The sequence below is a fragment of the Cyclopterus lumpus genome, chromosome 7, assembly GCF_009769545.1.
Source record: "Cyclopterus lumpus isolate fCycLum1 chromosome 7, fCycLum1.pri, whole genome shotgun sequence".
Taxonomy (NCBI): domain Eukaryota; kingdom Metazoa; phylum Chordata; class Actinopteri; order Perciformes; family Cyclopteridae; genus Cyclopterus; species Cyclopterus lumpus.
This window is the reverse complement of record NC_046972.1, coordinates 14,484,658-14,499,728: the sequence shown is the minus strand read 5'-3', so window position 1 is coordinate 14,499,728 and position 15,071 is coordinate 14,484,658. Positions and strand designations below refer to the sequence as shown.

Below are 15,071 nucleotides of genomic sequence, written 5' to 3'. Positions count from 1 at the left end.
AGCGCCGTGGTTTTCACTCCTATAGGCTTCAAACTGGTGATTAGCCTATCAACATCAACCGCCAGGCCTATGCTGGCTGTTATCTACAGTATTTACGTGACTGAAGAGGAAAATGTGTCAATAGCATAATATTCGACAGGATGACTGGCTATAACGGCTGCTTCTGAAATCCCTGCTATTTAATTGCGCTCTGCAGCAGCAGCCGACTCACCAGCATATCCCTGCGACATTTCAAATCCAGCCCCCGGCTTCCTCTGAGGATCGACGGGCCGCCGCCTCCAAGTCGACGCGATGGACCAAAATAAAGCGTTTCTTTCTGATGCCGCTCGCTCGTCCTCCTCTTCCTCCTCTTCCTCCTAATCTCTCATCCGAGGCGAAATCTCTCCGTAGCTGCTTAGAGAGCGCTGCAAACGCTTTGACACGCAAGAGCATCGCCGCGTCAACACAGGCAAGTGCGCTCTGCCTCATCGACACACGGATGGATCATTGTATCACTGAATCGGACGGGCTGGGGCGCACACCCGCGGTGACGACGCACTGAGCGCCACATTTGAAAAAGGAAAATTAAATGATGATATTGCGACTGATGGTTGATTGATACATGCATACATATTTGACCATGCAACACAAATGCTGAATATTAATCAACATTTGCTTTCGGCCATCATAGTTGAACGTTAATGGAGCTAAACGTATTTTCCTTCAAGCGACAAACATTTGGCTTTCATTTCCAAATATAACTGAAGCTGCTTGAATAGCTCCAAAAGTCACTAAATATAGCGAGGACGTTTTTTAACACCTTTACTTTTATTACAATGTCACCCTACATTTGTACATTTCCTTTAATCTCCCCTCTAAAGCAACTTCCCTCAAACAAATACCATTATTTGTCAGAGCATTTGATATATATATATATATTTTTTTTTTATTGGCATTGGGATGTTAAAAATAAATAAATAAAACAATCTAAAATCCATCCGTTTTAAAAAGTTGAATTATAGATATCCAGTAGAGCAGCTGATGCTGATCATAATGATGAAATATATGCAGTTTTACTTATTACAATGTCACCCTATATTTTAGTAGTACTTTAATAACTCCTTTACCCTGTTCTGCTTTGTTCATGCTGAAGATGTGAAAGCACTGGATTCTGGGAAAGAGCATGAAATTATTCTCACATTACAGAAGGAATGTGACAAGAAAGTGTGGTACAACAACAGCTGTTGTAGTTAAAAACTATTCTGATGCACACACAAAAAAAATCATATTAAACAATTTTCATTCTTTTCATCATTTAAAATAAAAAGACTCTTAAGCTTAAAGTGTTCATAAGTTACCTGTTCACATTGACCCGCATGACAAAGTTACTATTTTGAGTTTATTTTCCATTTAAAGGTGTCAGATGAAAGGCCAATCAAAATGTCCGGATGGATTCAAATTAAAGACAAATTAATAACATCAAGCCAATAGTGATTAAAATGTGATTGAATCCCCTGAATGTCCAAAGAATTAGTGTCTCTGCTTTTAATCAAATGTTTGCCACTTTCAATATTTATTCTCACACAGCATCCCGCCCAGGGGCACCAGTTGTTCTCTGGCTTTATGCAGCAGGCTAAAAATTTATTTATTCACATGCAGCAGTAACTTTATCAGATTACAGAACAGAGACAGGACAGAGTACTAATGGCTAAAGTAGTTCCAGATGAAGTTATACCAATGTAAACAGGCTAACCCTCCAATAACCCAGAAGCAGATAAAGCATAACAGAAAAAGAATTGTGCAAAACAATGCATCAACACTACTATTGTTTGTAGCGTGATGTGAACACATTGCCTTCATTGTCTCAAAGCAAGGCAGATGTGTGTTTTTCTAACTTAAGGCAAACCCCCCACTACCACTGCATTAAAGTCAGCATACAGTCAGCAAACAGTTAGCATAATATTTAGTAAAGGCACAGAATAGACGTCTCATACAGGTTCAGTTAGGAAAGATTTTTAGCACTGATGAGGAGGATTTTTAAAATGTACTTATTGCCCTTTTTCAACTTTCATGATATGTACAAAAATGTATTTGAACTGGTAAAGTTGAATAATAGTTTCTACACTACGTGCAGTTATTTTAGTTTATGTAAATGTTGGAAATTGCCCCCAAATCTGTGACTACAGATGACGAATACAGTATAATTTAAGTGAGTTGAGGGCCAAATGGCTTAAACAGGGGCAACGTGTTGTACCTCCCAAATCAGCACACACACACACAAAGTCATACAGAGCACATTTTTATGTAAATAAAAAAACTATAATGCATTGCTTTTCTAATATATTTGTTTTACTTCTTAACCAAATTGTTGATGTAAAAGAGACATCTATCACAATAAGCACTATTGTGTAAAATATATTGAATTAAATGCTTCACAAGTTAAATTTTTCATACATTTAGGCCGGGGGAAAACAATCTCAGAAATTCTCCTCAGTTTTAGCCATTTCAAATGGCAAAACTTTCAAAACCTTAAAATTAAAAAATGAGAAAACTCATGTGAAGTACTGCCAGCACTTTGTTTTCCACTCCCTTCAAGTTATGTGATTTTATTTTTCACTTCTCTTTCTATTTCATCAGTTTATTGCCCATCCTCTCCATCACTAATCCTCTCTCCAAAAACAATAATAACAAAGATATTGATCTCAAATATGAACTCCCTTCCTTCTATATCTCAAGTTTGTTTCATTATTTAAATTATCGGCTCCTCGGCCATCACCTTCCTCTCACTGTCTCCATCTCTCTGTATCCCCCTGTCTTTACTTTTTGTAGTTGCCAAACTGAATAGCCAGACGATTGCTGACACAGCGGAACGTTGCAGGCTGCACCTCCCAGTAGTTGACAGGGTTAGCAAACAAGCTGATGCCGTTATAGAACGTCCTCTTCATCCCAAATCCTCGAGGGCAGAAGTCATCCACGCCCACCTGGTCGATGTTGTTGGAATGGAGGTACACCACCTAGAAAGCAGGAGCGGCAAAGTCGAGGGTGAGTAGCATCGCGTGACAGATCCAATCTCAGATGGCAAACTAAACGTGTGCATGTGAGACTCACCTGCAGGTATTTCATATCTGGGAGGCCCTTGGGAACACGAGTGAGGCGGTTGTTGTCCAGATGCAGCTCTCTCAGTCTGGGGAGGAAGGACAGACTGCCATTCTGTATGTCACGGATATGGTTAAATCCAAGGCCCAACCTGGAAGAAGTGAGACCGAGAGGGAAACGTGAACAAAGCAGCAAACAGCTGAACTGTTTTGCCGATGTGAGCTGAAGTACCTGCACATTCCCTGATGAGTATCATTGTAAAAATAGAAAAATAAAAATAGAAGCCAGGCCAGGTGAGAATTAAGGCCACAGCAGCGTGGCAATACGCCTGTGACTATAAATAGTCACATTTAGGATTAGGAGTGTGTATGAAGGAGGTGTCAGAAAACTGAGAACAATGTAGAGAGGAAGACTTGAGCTTTCTACTTACATTTCAATGTAGTTCATACAATTACCCCTGAGGGGCACTGCTGACTGGCGATGTGTTAAATGTTTTATTCACAGTAATTCTTTAGAGATATACAAGAAAATCCCTCAAGGTGCAATAAATCATTCACGAAATGAGTATGATGTTGAAGAGTGTGTGTGTGTGTGTGTGTGTGTGTGTGTGTGTGTGTGTGTGTGTGTGTCTATACCTGTACAGGTGTGTGTAGCGGCTCAGGTCCTCCAGTTCCACAGCCTGGATCTGGTTGTGGTCCAGATGAAGCTCATGTAGAGTCTCTGGGAGATCTGAAAGACAGACACCACAACATGTAAGGCTTCACTTAGGGTGAGATTTGATTGTGTCCAGTGGCTGTCCATGACCTTTTGTGACATTTTTTTTAGTTGGATAACAAAATGAATACCACTCATGCGTCAGTTACACAAGAAGCTACAAATAGCAGCTGATTGACTAAATAGCAAACCTTGCTCTGCATGGGTTAAAAATTGTCCGACCAGAACCTCTAAATCTCTCAAATTAACATATTATATATTGTTTGTTTAATGCATTCAAAAATAAAAGAGTAAAAAGTTAATTTGGGGGTTTTACGGGGGAGTCAGGGAGGCTCTTTTCCCCTGGCCAGGTTCATATTTAGCATACATACAAGAGTGGTATCAATAATACAATGAGCCTATTTCCCGTAATGCTGAGCTATTCCTTGTAAAGATGAATCCATTGTGAATATATTAGCATTTTAGCCACACAGATGAGGTGTTACCTTTTGGCACCCCAGTTAATTTGGACTCTGATATACGCAGATAATTCAGTTTCAGTCCTTTGAAGGCTCCAGGCTCAAAACCGCTGTTATGGATGGGGTTTGCTCCCATTTCTGCAAGATGAAGGAAATATTTGTGGCATGAAATAAAAAAACTTTCTCTTCAATTTTCGATACAGTGGCAAAGTCAGTGGTGAGCACCACAGGGTATAGTCTATATTTGTTGAAGTCATCAACATTTCTGACCTATGCAGTTCATGTTGCCCAGTCCTGCGAAGGCTCCAGCCTCCACCTTCTTGATGCGGTTCTCGTGGATCCTCATCTCAACCAGAGAGGCCGGCAAGTTCTTGGGAACAGTGGTCAGCCGATTCTTGGAGAAGTAGAGCTTCTGCATGTGCTTCAGAGGCACAAACGTTCTGGGGTGGACTTTGGAAATCAGGTTATTCCTCAGAGACAGACCCTGGAATACAACAGTAACCATGGTGAGCCAAAGTAAACACTTTAGCACTCACACATTCAGAAAATGAAAAGTAAGTAAGCTAAAGAAAAAATACTCTGAATACACAAGAGCCTGTGTTTGCATTCTCTGTCTCTACTGAATGTGTTTGAGTGAATAAAAAATGTCTCGTCATAGCTGTCTCTCCACCTACGCTGGCTAAACGATGGAGATGTCTGAGGCAAACAGACCTTAATAGAGATGCTATTGTATAATGTCATGATGCGAGTTTCCTACGCTGCCAGATTTAATATTGCTCTTGGTGAGCTTGAATACTCCCATTTGGCTTCAGGCTCAAACTTAATCAATTAAAGCTCTCAGAGCGAAGGGTGGGTAGGGCGAAAAAGAAAGGAAATGAACCTCTAAATCCTCAAGGAAACAGAGGGTCATAATGATATTTCACACTACTGAAGCCAATAAACACAAGCCAAGCTGAGTTGTTTATACATCCTTGAGAGGTGCTGATCTAATGCTGAGAGCGACATTATGAATGTGACCAGACTGTCTGTGTGTGTGTGTGTGTGTGTGTGTGTGTGTGTGTGTGTGTGTGTGTGTGTGTGTGTGTGTCTGCGTGTGTGCGTGTCTCTTACATATAAGTTAGTCAGGCCCTTGAAGTCATTCTCTTTAAGCTCAGTGATACGGTTATTCTGCAGGTCCAGGAACTTGGTGTCTGAAGGAATATTCTTTGGCACCTCAGTTAGACCTGAAGATGAGACCAATAAAAACACAGAAGGGAATCATGCTCCATTAAATGCTTCCATATGTGAACCCTAAAAAACAGATTGTTTTCAAGGGGCAAGCTCTGAGGATATCTTAGTCAGACATAGACCATGGAAAATAAATAGTCACTGTGTGTGTTTTACACAGCCTCCATCAGGCCTAACCCAATCACACTCCCACACAATCTCAAATGAGCACGTTGGGCCTCCTCGTCTATTATTTTAATGAGAGGTGGACATAGACACAACCATGGAGGTCACACAGAGACGGCCAGAACACATAACTAACATTACCGGTTTGTCACTTTCAAAGACATGCCAGATGAGGACACCAGATGTTTTCCATCTGGTTTCCATTCGACAGAAGTCACAAATAGTGTGACTTAAGTACAGCAAAATCACACATCAAATAAAAGGGATACGGGCACAACCGTGACACATACACACAGAGAAATACAAGCTGTGTGTGTCAACGTTGAGTGGTCAAGTGTCTTCATTTTGGCTTCTCTGTGACAGAAACACCTGCTAAGAAGTCATGTAGAAGTAGAGAAACGGTGCCGTTAACAACATCATGACAAGCATAAATTAGGGTTGTGAATATTATTTACCAAGCAATACATGCACAAAGGCTAAGAATGGGTTACAAAAAGCGGACAGCGTTAAGAAACACACCTGCATTATTCTATTCGGGGCTCTCGCTGGAAAAATGACTCTGCGCACGCACAAGCACAGCAACCAGTCATCATTAACTAGACCACATCACAAGAGGACACGTGGATGGGTGTATCAGATGTGGTTAGTGGCGCAGACAGGCCACTGTAAGCGAATCCTAACCAGGGCCAAACTCATCTGGAACAGGATCATGATGCAACCAGACCCTCTGGTGAGAGAGGACGCCAGCTGTCCCACTGGGATCCAGTTTGCCACCAACCACAGTCCCACAGGACTCTACCCATAGCTGTCTATCTCGAGTTAAGTTTATACATATGGCTTTGGCTGTACTGTGCCACACCCTCCATGTCCCCACACAGGATCAAACCCTCCCTTTGACATTCTGTACAAACCACGTCCACACAGTGCGGAGAGGAGGCTTGGGGCTGTATAGTGTATCCTAGAAAGATGTTGCCCTCAGAGATAAATTAGTATAAATTAGTATAAGTTGAATGAAAATAAATATCAAGTTTTAATACAATTATTAACTCAGTCTCTACCATTTTCTCAAATGTAATAAAGTTGTGAGAGCAATATGACTGTACCAGTGGGATTTATATGGTAGGAAATATTTATCTTCCAGCCAACAGCTGCACCTTTCAACAAGCACCCTGCCAGCTGAAAACCCCCACATTGATTTGCTGGCATCAGACATAACATAAATGATAAACAAACCTGAAAAAATGCTTTCACCCAGCCGCTGATTAACTGAATCCCTCCATCTAAACCTCAAACCACAGCGTGTCACCCGTATCTGCCACAAATCTCAATTTCTTTACCACACACTGACAAAACTAGCACCCTCCTAAACCCTAGCGTCCCTCAACACAAATACCCAACATCATGCTGGGGTGCACACTGAGAGGAGACAGACGCCACCGCTAAAATACATCTGTTCTAAATAAGCACTTGACAGCTCGGAAATTATACGCTTCCACATTCACCCGCAGCAGATAGACCAGGGACAGTAAATATATAGAGCTTGTAAAATGATGATTCGACAAAACCATTATGTCTAAACACAGACAGCCTATTAGAGTTATACAGCCATTATAATGTGAGGAATCTTTATATCCGTAAATAAGATTTATTTAGTTGTGTAAGAATAGAGAGAGGGAGAGTAGCACACACTTATAATATCCACAGGCAGGAAATTGTAACATATGCTTGTATAGAAAGACTCAAATTAAGTCACAGACAGACTGCAAAAGCATTATATATTTAAAATCATATCTGGAGGTATATGTTGGTAGGGAGAAGACTTTTGTGTACTTGTCACTAGATCATTTGTTTGGTGTTTTTCTAGTGGAACTATATTATATATTTGTAACCCTGAGATTCTTCTTCCATCTTTAAACCCCTTTAAAACTTGTTCTTCCCTCCTTCCTTCTCTTGCCTCCGTCGTTTCCTCTTTACTGCTCATAACCGTGTCTCTCCTCCTCTCCCACCTAGTATCTCCGTACAATGTCTGGAACACATAATCCCTCAAACACATCCAAGGATGACATTTCTCTCTGAGATAATACACCAAAGAGGGGCTTGACTCTCTGGATGACTCTCTTGGTGTCTGAAGGAATATTCTTTGGATAGAGTTGAATGACAAAGTGATAGAGCATGCTCTATCATTTTGTCATTCAACTCATTTGCTTTCCTGTCTGAACCTCTAGACACACACACACACACACACAAATACTTAGAAACGATGCCAAAGCATAACAGACATGTGTATCTCTCTCTCTCTCTCTCTCTCTCACACACTCTCTCTCTCTCTCACACAGACAGACACACTCACTGACCGAGGTCAGAACACTGGACGACCCTGAGCTGACAGTGGCAGCCAAAGGGGCACATGGGTAAGTCAGGGGAGGGAATCTCCTCTACACCCGAGCCTTCTTCCTCATCCCTCATCATCGTCATCATCCCGCCGCTGTCCATGCTGTCCATGGCAAAATCCCAGAAGCCCCTCTGCTCAAAGGGCAGGGCCGAGGAGGTGGAGAGCAGCTGAGCCACGCATAGCAACAGCAGGAGGGAGCAATATGGCAACATCTTTAACGTATACACCTGAGAAAACACAAGAAAGACGGAGAAAAACACTTTGAGTTACCAGTTTAATGTTAAAGCAAGTACAACTGATGCAGTGTAATACAACAGCACTACAATAAATCCTACATTCAGGTTATCATGTTTATTAAAACTGCTTTAGAGAGGTGCTGCTTCAACTCTGTTGTCATTCTGTAAGCTTGAACTGCATTGCATTACCTATCAATATTTCAAATGTATTATGTCCAGTCCATTTAAAGCCATGGGATTGTCTGGGATGTCAAAATGACAACAAAAAACAAGGAAAGTGCATGAGCAAAGCTGGATATTCCTCAGATGAAGCAGAACTTGCCCTGGGGCCCCAGACCTCCAGGGGCCCCAAATGTGTATTTCACTCCACACAGATTAGGAGGTGGTGTATGTCTGTGCACACCTGGGCTCCCCAGCAGGTTAATCCAGCCATGTGGACAAGGGATTCAAATTATATATGTATATATATATATATATATATATATAATATATGTTTATACCACATAACAGGCCAACGGCAGCTGGAATCTGGTGAGGTGAAATGGACTCATTCCCCCGAGGAAACCCGCCAGGAGTCAACTCTGGGAATGAAAGTCACTTAAACCACACTGACAAAATGTCACTGTCTGCAATCCCAAGAGAATAAGTCACTTCTTCTCACTGGCCAATCGGATAGTGTGGAGAACATCACCTCAGCGCTGGAAAACTTTATTCCTGCAACGGAGCAGTTAAACAAAGCCACCATTCATTTAGAGGGGAAACTGGGTGTGTGAGAGCGTCTGTGTGCATGCGCATGTCATGAAACACGGACTCCATGATGTCATAGCTGTGCACTGATTGAGGTCAAAATACGTGTGAGCATGTGTTTGTCTGTGTTTTTTGCTGGCTTCATCTTGCCTACTCTGACCTAACACCTCAGTACAGCCACCCCCTCTGACTCGACCGAAAATCTAATTCCTAGGAACACAAATTACGAGGAGGCCAATTGATCTTTAGAGCGGGAAATTGTGATTTTTAACCTGCTGCTAATCCTATGAAGTAATGCCCAGTCCTACACTGGACCCTGGGCTGACTTAAAACCATATAATCTATAACCTTGTCGTGTTAATTCCCCTCTCTGATCCCCAGCTCTGTAATCCTACGGCTGTGGAGTCTTGATGCCAAAGGTTAGCGTGCAAATGGAATCTCAAGGGAAGTGTAAGGATCCTGTAGCAAGATGATTTCAATTTCATTGGAACTAAGAGAGCACATTTTGGCTTTCAACATTATCAGTATCAGGAGAGGAGAGGGAGGGACAAAAAAAGAGTTACGGGTACAGATGTCTTGGGGTGAAATTTTGGATAATATAATTAGAAGTTTGTACTGCACTTCAAATGTGTCAGAACAAATTGCAACTCAGTGCAAATTGTCTCTTTGTGTGTCGATTACTTGTCTCAAGCCAATCCTACTAAATGTCTGAGGATTCTTCTCATAGCACTGACTGTTCATAAGACTTTGTAAGGCCTAAAATGGAGATATTGTAATAATAAAGCCTGTGAGCGGGTTTCAGGGAACTTTTTAATGTTGGGGAAATAGTTCTCATTCCACACTTCATAAAAAAAGTTATCTAAACTGATACTAATCCTTTAAATTACAAAAGTAGAGCCTTAAATAAAACACTCCACAAAGAAGAATGTGTTCAGAGTACAAATATCACAGTGTGTGGTTGATTAATTTACAACACATGCTTATCAATTCAACTTCAAGTGTTCATAACCTTCAATCCTAAATCATATAGGACAGTTCATAAGAAAATTATCTGTAAAGTTGCTTATGCAACAGCCCCATTCGAATGAATACAAGTATTACTGAGGGACATTAAAATCTGTAAAACTAAGAGCCCGTGCATGAAGTGGACCTGGCCTGGAAGCATGAATAAATGGCCCCTGCAGTCTGCTCCCTGCAATAAAAATAGCAGCCAAATTATACCATTTTGCAGAAAAGAAAAAACACCACTGGCCTTGGCTTGGCCAGAAGAATGCAGAAAAACTGACATATATAGTCAGCATCACACAATAACACACAATACACAAAAGAGCTGTAATATAGAAAACAACGGACTAAATTAAACATCTAGGATTTCTGCAGCTTGTACTTTGCTACATTGTGGGAGGATTGAATCTAAAAACGTGGCACCCTTGCTTTAATCTGTCGAGTGTGCAATGATTTGTCAGCCATTTGTAGAGATGTGGAAGTAGATGGAGATTTGCAGATAGAAGGTTGTGGACGATGGAAAGGTAGACAGGAACATAAATAGTCTATCATCATCCAGGAATGGCGTCTGAGGCTACTATAAACTCAACATAACGACAAGACTAAACTACATCCCACAACCAAGCAGCCTCTGTGACTGTAATGACCACTTTTATCTGGCCCTGGTGTGTGTGTGTGTGTGTGTGTGTGTGTGTGTGTGTGTGTGTGTGTGTGTGTGTGTGTGTGTGTGTGTGTATGTGTGAATTTACAAATTCCTCTCCTCTGTCTTAAGTTAAGTTGTGAGCCACCAAACATCCGGTCTGAGACGAAAACAAACCAAAGGCTTCAATCTTAATTGTTCCGCTCCCATCTAAAGGCCAAGAGTGGTTTAATGGATGGATGGCTCGTCGGCTTTATTCTTGTCTCGCTCACTGTGTTGGTCTCCGTGGTGCTGTGGAAGGTGGGGGGGTAAAAGGACACGATGAGGCAGACAGAAAAGTGGGAGTTGTGTGTTTGCTGTGGCAAGAAGGAAGATTAAGCTGCAGATACATAAAGGTGTTTAATCTACACATCACTTCGAATCAGTACTGTACACTATGTGGCTGTAAAAGTATGACGACACACTGGTCTGTGTTTTCAGGGTTTTAGCTAGGCCTTTCAGTTCAAACTGACCAAAATTGTAGTACTATAACACCTTTGGCATGAATTAGAACGCCAACTGCGCCAGGCCTCATCACTCATCATCAGTGTCCCATTAATGCTCTTGTATCGAAGCAAATCTTGTAAAAGTCCTCCTTTAAAAGAGTCGATCAAGTGGAATTAAGGCCCACGCTTCTGAAACAAGATGTTCAACAACTACATGTTGACAACTTAATGGCTTCTCCGTCTCTTCTCTGTCGGTCATTATTTCCCCTCAATAAATTAAAGAAGGGAAGAAACAAGAGGAAGTTCTCCATCTGTGCCAAATATGTGCTCACACACACACAAACACACACACACACATACACACACACACACACACACACACACACACACACACACACACCAGAAGACAGAAGACAGACACTTTTATGAAGATTGGAATTCCAGTAGTTTACTCTTGGATTTGAAAAGGTGAAACATGATTAAGGGAGGAGAAAGAGCAACAGGAAAGATATGAGACAGGATTCAGGATGCATGAGTGGATGGTGGCCGAAAGCACCATCTGGTGAACAATCCATCCTACAAGTGCATCACTTGTTTGAGTTTCCCACACCCAGTGTCTGAGATTAGCTTTACATTTCCTATATGCACTATCCATCAAGTGCTGTGTACTTGTCAGCTCTCACATCCACCGCAATTACTTTGATGTGACTCAAGTTCCCACGAGGCAGTCTTTGCCCTCGTCAAGCTAAACAAACATATATCTATTATAAATGCTTGTTGTGTTGCCAAGAACAATCATCCCAAGATACAACGCACAGTGTTTGGTCTCCCATGACTGCGGTTCAGAGAAAGGCAATCAACATTACCTCCCACCCAGTCAATTGCACAACCCCCACTTTCTTTTGACTCATAGGTATGGCTGCCACCTTTTATTCACGGGGAAAATAATTGAATTGTTATGACTTTAAAGTCCTCACAATCTCTTTTATCTCAGCACATTTTATTCCCATCTGCCGTTCTGATGTGTGTCTGATGTAAATGTCGAACCCTTTGGTACCGCCATGGGCCCAACTGCCAAAATGCATTAAGCTTTATAATATCGATCAAGACATCTGAGTATTCATATTCAGGAGCGCATCACCTCTGCTCCTCAGACTGCGTTGGCAGAGAAGAGTTAAGGGGGGCAGAGAGCTCACCAAAAGTGCCAGCTGGCACAACAGCACTGTTGTATTGGCAGCCGCCACGTCAACACTTCACAGGGTGGTTCAAAGCGATCCCAGTGCTGACTGAGCACAATATATTTGACACAGCCTTGTATTGCGTTGCAGGGAATAAAACCATATTTTGTCTGGAAACTCTCCGTGGTGTATTTCTTTGTTTCAGTAAGAGTTTTTCTCCAAACAATTATGTTATTCTGAAAAAGATCCAAGCTGCAATCAATTCTGACACCCCAGAATTGTTTTTGTTGTAAATCTCGCTTGCTTGACAGAATGCTAGCTGTCCCAAACACACACACACACACACACACACACACACACACACACACACACACAAACTCAATCACGTGGAAACCATCTATGTATTTTGGTCTCAGAAATGCCTCCAAAATGATCAGGTCATTTGCCTGTACTCCCTCACTTCCTTATGCCTTGTCTCCTTCACTCCACACATGTGATACACACACAGACAGAGTCACACACACACCCTAAATGCATGTGCTCTTCAGACACACAGGCTGTTAGTGCTAGGCGTGTTCGGTGGGAGCGTTCGGGTGGAGTTAACTGCCCCAGTGGCTATAATTTGGTGACTGCAATCCCTAAAAAAAGGAACTGTTTGGCAGCTTGTCTGATGCCGCCAAGCTTGGATGTGGTGGCTGCTCAATGCTGCAGAGGCGAGGCCTGACCAGAGCAGAGGGCAAAGAAATGCAGAGGAATAAAATAGGGCCAAATCAGACAACTGACAGGAGGATTCAAGCACATGAGTCTCATTCAAAGAATGTGGACTCTTTCAAAGTTTGTGCTGGTTGTAAGTGGGCTATGAATAAACCTTCTTTTTCTAAAACCAACAAGGAACAATAAGCAAATTCTATTGTCAAAACATGACAAAGACAGGGCTCAATTTAACTTTGACTTTGAAAATGTTACACACACAGCCCTCTGCAGGGGGAGATGACGCTACAGGGAAACTGTGAGACCTAATTATGATGAGGTGGACAGGTGGACAGACAGACTGGCAAGGAGGATCACCAGACAGACAGACCAGCAGGTGCAGGGTGGTCAACCCACAGGCTGGCTAATAGGCAGGCGGGCTAGAAGGTCAGCAAACAGACAGATGTAGACTGTCATTTTAACTGTGTGACCATCGACTCCACAGCCAGACACTGTTTGCTCTGTCACTTTACAGTCAGGAGACTCCGTTAAATACACTGGTCAATGTGACATTAAGTCATCAGAGCAAATCAGAATGAGATCAGAATGTTGTCACATAATATGCTGCAAACAATGTTAGTTTGCAGCATATTATGTGACAGACTAAAACACAGCAAGCTATAATCTCCACGCAAGTTCCTCAGACCACAGTTGTCTCAACACATCTGAGGCTGCGCAGATGTGTACCAGGAGGAGTTGACTTGATTGGCACGTGTCATTATGCTCCCCCTGAATCGTGATGCAGGGGCGTAAATGCCATGTGTTACATTTAAAGTCCCTCGGGAGAACAAGGCCGCGTTGATTTGAGGATATCGTGAGTGAAAAGAAAGGTTTCGCGTATCGTCATTAATGATCTTTGGAGACTCGGTGCGCCATCTAGTGTTAACCCTGAGGAAGAATTACAGCGTCAGATGCGCCGTGCAACAGGTTGCATTAAGTAGCTGAGGATAAGGATAATCCTTTAAATATAATACACGTGAGGGGGAAACAAATACATAACAAACACATTCAATAGGTTACGAGGTGCAAACTATGTAAACAGCTTGACGACTGAACATATAAAAGTTTGTGACATAAATCTCTGCAAGTACAACACATTTCAACATGTTAGATGTAGCAAAATAGTTCAAATCTATTAGGATTCAAATTCTATTGATTTTCGCCATGGTATTTGTTTATAAATGATTATATATTTTTTAAAAAGCAGAAGAAAGTTGCCCCCTGCCCATTTACAAGACTGAAAAGCACGCAAAATGAAAATAACCCATCACCCCTACCTTGTGGTTACAATTAAGATATTAATTCCAAATTCCGGATAGGGTTGAAGGTTTCTCCGTGTGTGTGTGTGTGTGTCAGATTATCCTGGAGACTTTTTTCAAGTCCTATGTATTTAATACATTGACGGATTATTGCAGTATTTCCCTGTGACATCCAGCCGCAGCTCCTCCGCCACTGTGTGCCACTGCGAACCGAGTCCGGGCACCGTGTGTGCGAGTTCTAGTGCAAACCGAGCCGGTGACTCAGAGCTGGGGGGGTCAAGCCCATGAAGTTAACAAGCCAGCCTCCTTTCTCCCCTTGTTGGATGGAAGGAGAGAAGGAGGAGGGGGGAGAGGCCTGAGTACAGTGAGTAAGTGACATCATGCATCATCATAGCATCGAAAACTTTACGATATCATGGGATGACATTGGAATATGCATTATAAAACCAATAACATATTACACAATTTGAGGTTCCTTCATATTTAAGGGTGTTAGTTGTATTCCCATTAGATATACAGTATAATATATACAGTATAAAACATTTTCCCAAAAGTAATATGTTTACTAAAGAAAAAGAAGGAGGAGGAGGCGGTTCACTGTATGAACGTTGTATCTAAGGGTATATTTGACTAGTTTAATTGCTTTTGAAGAAAATGTAGATAAAAGACATTGTAATGTTGGCACTGCCAATTAAAATACTATAAGCTTTGTCTGAAGCATATCAGACAGACTTCACAGT

The 15,071-nt window shown here is 41.9% G+C and overlaps 1 protein-coding gene across 1 annotated transcript; it reads right to left on the bottom strand.

Moving 5' to 3' along the window:
• Positions 1 to 930: 930 nt before the first annotated feature.
• bgnb (biglycan b) lies at positions 931 to 14,615 on the bottom strand. Its single transcript, XM_034537051.1, has 8 exons — positions 14,350 to 14,615; positions 7,994 to 8,258; positions 5,358 to 5,470; positions 4,518 to 4,731; positions 4,275 to 4,385; positions 3,711 to 3,804; positions 3,088 to 3,226; positions 931 to 2,993 (listed from the first exon to the last, which is right to left on the bottom strand). Exons 2-8 carry the CDS (start codon positions 8,241 to 8,243, stop codon positions 2,796 to 2,798), a joined length of 1,119 nt encoding a protein of 372 aa, XP_034392942.1. The 5' UTR covers positions 8,244 to 8,258; positions 14,350 to 14,615; the 3' UTR covers positions 931 to 2,795.
• Between the last annotated feature and the right edge of the window lie 456 nt (positions 14,616 to 15,071).